The sequence below is a fragment of the Misgurnus anguillicaudatus genome, chromosome 19 (assembly GCF_027580225.2).
Source record: "Misgurnus anguillicaudatus chromosome 19, ASM2758022v2, whole genome shotgun sequence".
NCBI lineage: Eukaryota > Metazoa > Chordata > Actinopteri > Cypriniformes > Cobitidae > Misgurnus > Misgurnus anguillicaudatus.
Window position 1 is genome coordinate 53,487,501 of NC_073355.2, and position 7,308 is coordinate 53,494,808.

The 7,308-nt window shown below is 39.3% G+C and overlaps 1 protein-coding gene and 1 long non-coding RNA gene across 2 annotated transcripts; one reads left to right on the plus strand and one right to left on the minus strand.

Moving 5' to 3' along the window:
- Positions 1 to 1,266: 1,266 nt before the first annotated feature.
- LOC129445940 (E3 SUMO-protein ligase ZBED1-like) lies at positions 1,267 to 3,811 on the minus strand. Its single transcript, XM_055206926.2, has 3 exons — positions 2,506 to 3,811; positions 1,883 to 2,099; positions 1,267 to 1,720 (listed from the first exon to the last, which is right to left on the minus strand). The coding sequence occupies exons 1-3, from the start codon at positions 3,618 to 3,620 to the stop codon at positions 1,283 to 1,285; spliced, it is 1,770 nt and encodes a 589-aa protein (XP_055062901.2). The 5' UTR covers positions 3,621 to 3,811; the 3' UTR covers positions 1,267 to 1,282.
- Positions 3,812 to 4,410: 599 nt separating this feature from the next.
- On the plus strand, positions 4,411 to 5,925 carry LOC141351249 (uncharacterized). Its single transcript, XR_012359482.1, has 2 exons — positions 4,411 to 4,945; positions 5,686 to 5,925. It is a non-coding gene; the product is annotated as an uncharacterized lncRNA (long non-coding RNA).
- Positions 5,926 to 7,308: the final 1,383 nt, after the last annotated feature.

A 7,308-nucleotide genomic window follows, 5' to 3' on the forward strand; every position in this document is an offset into this window, starting at 1 on the left:
ACGTAAAGAAGAGGGTGATAAGTTAAGCCCAAGAGGGCTGCCTCCCCGGGTTGAAAAACCCCCTAGGAGAAAAAAAAACCCCAGGCTCAGCCGGGGAAGTAAAAAAAAAGTCATAGGAGGGAAAAACCCTTGGGAGATATATTTATATTGAAACGATTAAGGAGATTAGGCGGAGGTTAAGCGGGTTCTGCCGGTGGTCGTTGGTCATGCATCAGCTGGGCATCACGTTGAAGGTCTGCCGGTGGGTCAGAGGTGTGCCGACTTTCACATTTACCGGAACTGGGTCTGTTTGTCTCATTGTCCTCGGAGAGGAGGACGAGACATGAAGAAAGAAAAACAAAACCCAATTAGCGTAGGGGCCATTCATATGTATACACCTGTACATATACACAAACATATATCCATATATATCCACACATATCTATATATACATATATACACATATATATACATACACATACACACACATACACATATACATACACATATACATATACACATATATACATATATATACACATATATATACATATATATATATATATATATATTAGGGCCGGGACTCGATTAAAAAAATTAATCTAATTAATTAGAGGCTTTGTAATTAATTAATCGAAATTAATCGCATTTTAATTGCATATTAAAATTTGACCTGAGAACAGTGAGAAGTTATTTTTTTCACATGGAGTTTTTGTATACTATTGAATAATGACTGAATACATAAGCTTAAGCAACAAAATATTGTTTATTTTTGTTCAACCAAGTCCAACAGACTAGTGCAATTTTTGCCATTAAGTGTAGCAATAACACATTTAGAAAGAAATGTAGTACATTTCAAAACTTCAGGCAGCCTATAGGTAGGTAGACCTTTTGTAAACTATGTTTTTTAAGTAAAACACAAAACTTTCAAGTAAATTCAGTCAGAACATTAGAAACCCTGACTATTAGAAAACATCTCTCTGTTGCTTCAGAGGCCATAACAGACTTTGTTGATTTACCAACAGCTGGTTAAAAAAGAAAGTTAATTTCAGTCCAACTCTCAATAACCTTGGCCAAAACAATAAAGAGTTCAACATAAAGTGCCAGCTGCACCAACAACATAATGCATAGTTCAACAAAAAGTGTACCATTTAAAATAAAATAAAAAAGTGCCAGTGATTGACCTCAGTCCCTATTCTTCCAATATCCTGATGAAAAATAAATCTTTCCTTTGCTTAGGCCACTGTTTAATCAACATTTCAGTAACAACAACCCCATTGGCCTCAGGATACATCTCTGACTACTACTTCTCCTTCTCTTTTAGCCAGTTGCTGAGACACACTAGCCTGTTCACATTTTCAAAGCTCAAGGCTGCCCTTTTCTTTTGAACAATGTTGCCTGCCTGTGAGAAAAGTCTCTCGCAAGGGACAGAAGTGGCAGGGCTGCCCAGATACTTGCGGGCCAGGGCAGAAAGCTGTGGATGGGCTCCCTCATGAGTGGACCACCACTGCAGTGGGCAGTCTGTCTCACTGATGGTGGGCTCTGCCCTGTAGCGGGCCAGAGCCACTTTGTGCGCCTCTTCATCCTCTGATTCAGAGTCTGAATTAAACAGTAGGAGGCTCCTCTTCCTTGCTGGCTCCTCTGTGGGTTCTGGAGTGGCTCTGTTTGGTTCTATTCGCAGCAGAGCCTCAATGCTGGTCCACACCCCTTCTCGCTCTCCTCTTGGTAGACACTTTAGGTCCTTAGAATCAGAATCAGGTTTATTGTCACATCACAGATGTACAGAGTAAAACATGGGTGAAATTAATTTTCATACATGGTTCCCATAGAAAGGGGGGGGGAAGCAGGGGAAAGGGGGTCAAAAAGAAAGAGAAAAAATAAAGAAGACCATTACACATGATACCTTAAAGCGGGGGTCGAGTGCTGTAGCCACCCTGAGCCATCCAAGATTGAGGGTATCTTGGCGTTGAGACAGGTCCATTTTAAAGTCACCCTTGAACCTCACCACATAGGCTGGGTCATCATCTGAGACCTCCATGATGTGGGTCAGGTGGCGGAGAGCAGGTAACACAACAGAGCACGAGACATAAGTCTCACCCCCAAGGAGCTCAGTCACATATCTGCAGAGGATAGTTTAGGAAAGTGATTAATTATTGTGCCAATTAATAGTAGATTAAAAACAGTAGCAACTTTATACTATACTGCCCTACAAAGGCAAAAGGCAGTAACTTCGTTTTTGGTCAAAAATTCCTTATTGATATTTTTGAGACATTCAAGACTTCCTTTATTATTTGCATTAGTATCTTGAGTCAATTTGATGTTTTTTCGAGAAAATAAAAATAAAGAAGGAATTAACTGACAACTGAAACTCACTAAGTCTAAACTTTAAATTCATTTTTCTCAGTTTAGCGAGTTAAGGTCTTTTGCCTTTGTAGGGCAGTATAGTCATAGTGATATAGATTTTTTTTGTCATAGTGATATTGATATTCAGTACAATAAATTTAAAAACAGTAGTTGGGTGTTTACCTGCATGGTTTAAGGAGGGTCTCGAGCCTCTGCAGTCTGTCCCACTCTGCTGTTGTTAACATGGTGAGCTTGTGCTTTTGTTTGGCTAGAGTAAGCTTCACAGCCTCTTGATTCCGCAGCAGACGAGAGATCATAAACAGTGTTGAATTCCACCTTGTGGAAACATCCTGTATCAGTGGCTCTTTGTCTTGTTCTAGTTGTGTTTGCTCCTTGTGCAGTTCCTCTGTGTTTGAGGGGCTGTGTTTAAAATGCCCCACTATTTTACGACATTTTGCCAATGTGGCTGTGAACCCGCTGTCAGCAAGGCAAACTGTGATGGTCCTCTGCAACACGTGAGCAACACACGGCATGTGTTGGAATGTGAGCTGTCTCATTGCAGCCATCATGGTTCGGGCACTGTCTGTTCCGATTGTGGTGACTTTTTGTGTGATTTCCCATGCCTCTGCCACGGACTCAAAATCTTCTGCCACGTTTTCAGCAAAGTGCCTAGCGGTGGTCTTCTGGATAGTTAAGGCAAATGAGTGAAGACGCCACTTGACGTCAATAAAGTGTGCCGTCACACCGAGGTAATTTGAATTGCTTACCGAGGTCCAATGATCCCCAGTCAGGGCAACACACTCGGCGTTCTCCAATAAATTCTCTTTATCTGCCTTTTCAGTGTCATAAAGCTGCTGGACTCTTTTTGTCACTGTCTTTCTGCATGGCAGCTCGTATGTTGTGTCAGACGACGCGATCTGTAGTACATTTTGCAGGCCTTTATCTTCAACCACTCCAAGTGGTCTACAGTCGCGTGCAATCCAGTGAGCCAGGCCGTTGGTTATTTTTTCAGACGTGGACTTAGTTACCCTGGTCCTTAAACCAGTCATCTGGTGGAGTGTGGGTTGGGTGTGGGTCCTCGAAGTACTCGGAATCGGGCTTACGTCCACGCTAGCTGCTATATGTTTGGCACTTAGGTGATACTTGAGGCTGGATGTGCTGCGGTGATATGCAAATTCCTTGTGGCATATCTTGCATATAACAATGCTCTTATCGACACTTCCATCCGTTCGTTTTTTATAACTAAATTTCCAATCCACGAGGCCAACCAAAGCGGTCTCATCAGCTCCTTCGTTCATGTTCACTGTGGTTTGTTGTTGTTGTCTGAGCTCATGAACGCTAGTTGGTGCTCCAGTATAATCGGTCTGCCGAAATATTCGTCCAGTAAGAAACGTTCCGCGGTGCAAAAATAAGTGCGATTAAAATGCGTTAAAATGTCTAACGCGTTATTTTTTGTGTAATTAATTAATCTTAATTAACGCGTTAAAGTCCCGGCCCTAATATATATATATATATATATATATATATATATATATATATATATATACATATATACACATATACACATACATATGGGTCAAAGACGAGACGTCACCATTTTGGTGTCCGCATCAAATATAATTTACAAAAGTGATTTTACATACAAAAAACACCTATAAAATGAAAGTAAAATGTGTACTTTTATGTTTCAAATAACTTTTGTGAAAATACAATGACCAAATATGAGTTTAATAATGATCCAAAGTGTAAAATCGTCATTCAGCGTAATGGTCCGGACTATGATTTTACTAATAGATTTTTAAATAAACGTATAAAATACCATGTTAAAAAAATATTTTCTTCCTTGGCATGTTCACATAAGTGTTGGCTGTTTTATATTAATAGAACTATGTGTTATTTTTTTCGTTAAATATTGAAACAACTAGGGGACTTTTGTCCCGAATATGCAGTTTGTCAGAGGTCATTCAGTGTAACGGGATCAGGAAACCATTTTGAAATTAAATAAACAAACAATAGTCATCAAGCAGTCTGTGATATCATCAAAAGGCCCCCTGAAGACCATGTGGTGATTCAGCAAGGTAAGTTTATTGCTCTTAAATATTTGATAATTTCACCTTTTCATAGTGTGGTATCTTGAGTTACAAAAACGACTGTCATTCAGTGAAATGCAAAAAAACACTTTTATTGTTAGATTTTTTGAAAAATAAGTAGATGTTGTGAATTATGATGATAAACCTTTCTGGTCAAGTTCACTGTTTGATATAGGTATCTAGTTGTTAACTTCTAATATTAGCTTAAGTAAAAGTTTCGTCATTCAGGGTAATGTTTTGTCATTCGGTGTAATGCAAATTGTATGTTACACCACAGTGTCATCCATTACACTGAATGATAGTGTCACTGTTTAGATAACATTTTTAGCATTTTATTTCTATTTCAGATAAATGAGGGATGTTTAGCACAAAAAAATATATCAAACTTTATCAATATTAATGTTTTAATGTATTTTTGTCGTTTTGGTACTGATTTCTTTTAGATGCCCACAAACAAAGAGAAAGTTTCTAGGCACTGGCAGAAAGTTAATGCAGACCCAGTAGGCAATGCATTTAGCAAGGAGACGAGAAAGGTATTGAGGAGTGCAATGTAAAAATAATAGGGCTGGGTTTAAAAAGATAGATTTCTCGATTTTAATCAATTCTAATTTTGAAGAAACAATAGTGATTTGTAAATCCCAATAATCAATCTTTCAGTCTATGCTGTTTTCAGATGATGTTAATCAATATCAAATTGATTTGAAATTGAATCAAATCGTGAAATTTGTGTCCAAGCCTAGCCCTAAAGAATAATAGTTTACTGCTGTTTTTAGATAGAGACTCCACCCTACCTATACCACAAGTTAAAGGGATAGTTCACCCAAAAATGAAAACCCGGCCATCATTCACTCACCCCCACGCTGGTAAAAACCCGCATGAATTTTTTTGTTCTGATGAACACAAAGGAAGACACTCCGAGAAATGTCCGCAACCAAACCGTCCGCGGACCCCATTCACTTCCATAGTATTTTTTTTAGTATCATAGTATGGGGTCCACAAAAGGTTCGGCCACAAACATCTCTCAAAACATCCCCCTTCCATTCACGCGGGCCTGAAACAACACGAGAGTGAGTAAACGATGACAGAACTCTCATTCTTGGGCGAACCATCCCTTCAAGAGAGGCCACTGAGGGGATTCTCCGCCCATAATACAAATCCTGATAACATGTCATTTATGTTGCCAAACAGAAAGTATTTTTTAATTAATAACACGTTTTATATAGATCTGTGTCAATAATTTTATGTCAATAATTACATGGAATCTGTATTTCAGCAACCAGAGAAGAAAGCAAGCTGCCTTGGCTGCAAATCCTGATCACCTGTCAATCAGGAATTTATCAGATGCTGCAGCTGAGAAGAGGCGAAAGCAATGGCGGAAAAATCAAAGAAAACACAGGGCAGAAGCTAAACGTATAAGGGCAGTTCTGGATCTTATTATACAGTATTACCACCTGTTCAGTTAATTTTTACGAATATGATATGCATTATGGAATAAAAATGATTATTAATTTCAGCATCTACTTCTGTGATTTGTTAAGGAATAAAATGATACAGAATAATATTCAAAACATTGCAATAATGGAAACAATGACACTATTTTTGTCAAAAATGATGATATAAGATCCAGTTCATGCCTCGGAGGATTTCAGATTGATTTTCAGATTGTCCATTGCTATCTATTGCCATGGATTGCACGAAGTAAGTTAGGAGCAAATCTTGCTGTATATTATGCTGGGCCACTTCGTCGTGTTATCCTGCAAGTTCAGAAACTGAATTCGGGTGGGGGAGAGTAACGCAATCTCCAGTCAAAGTAGTAGAACCGTGTTCCCAAATCGCTGTGTTTACACCGGCAGACGCTGCGCAAACCACTTCCGGCGGAAATGAAATGCATATGTGTAGAGTAATGGCGCCTCCCGTGATTTGGCACGTAAACTTGTCTATAGAAAGACGAGTAAAGTACAGTTCTGATAGCGCAGATTATAGATAGATAGATAGACAGATAGACAGATAGATAGATAGATAGATAGATAGACAGACAGATAGATAGACAGATAGATAGACAGACAGATGGATAGGCTAGTATAGAGAGATAGGGAGACAGCCAGATAGCATAACGTTAGCATATCTTTGTGTAGAAAGTAAACAAACAATTAACATACTCCTGCATGCTGGCTTAAGGGGGTCCATGATCCTGCCTGAAATGGGTGTAACTTTATGCGATCTTCAGCACAAACGGATTTAGGCAGCATGTCTCTAATCCTGGAAGCTGAGTGAGGCACGTCACATCTGTTCGCGGGGACCAGCGACCCAAACGCACTCACTTTCTTACAGCCAGTAGCGGAATGGCAATCGGGAGAGTCTTTCCGGTGGGCCGATCTGATAATAGTTATACATTTCGAGTTATATTAGCAACACCGTCTGGCGGCGTGATGTGCGGCCGGTTCCCGCAGCCCGCTGGTCAAACTGCAGCCTCTCTGCTCAACAAAGTATATAAAAGTGCTCAACCTGTTCGGCAGGTCCAAACATGTACAGGATTTATAAAAATACGGTGATCAATGAGCGGTTCCTCCTCAAATGGCATAGTCTGTTGTGATGTAAAAAGCTGCCGAACGCCTGTTTATTACAGTATGTATGCGGTCGGATCCGAGTGTGCTGCAGCTGCTGACTGCTGCTGCGTATAAAATGATTGTGTGATTCGTTATAATCGCATAAACAATATAACAAAGCATCCTTTTATTTCACAAAACAATATATTTGAGATATTATTTGATAGACTAGTAAGTGTGGATTAAGGATGTTTAAAAATCTCTAGCCTGGTGGTCAGGACATGAATGGATCAAATCAGCAGATTTGCGAAGTTTTATTTATCTCCACATATATCATAAATAATAATTAG

What these genes read in the sequence shown, in the direction of transcription:
- LOC129445940 (XM_055206926.2), bottom strand. Translation starts at nt 3,620, where the DNA reads ATGAACGAAGGAGCTGATGAGACCGCTTTGGTTGGCCTCGTGGATTGG. An exon ending in ACCCTCCTTAAACCATGCAG is followed by an intron (nt 2,100 to 2,505) that starts GTAAACACCCAA and finishes TATCCTCTGCAG; the next exon opens with ATATGTGACTGAGCTCCTTG. An exon ending in CACTCGACCCCCGCTTTAAG is followed by an intron (nt 1,721 to 1,882) that starts GTATCATGTGTA and finishes TCTGATTCTAAG; the next exon opens with GACCTAAAGTGTCTACCAAG.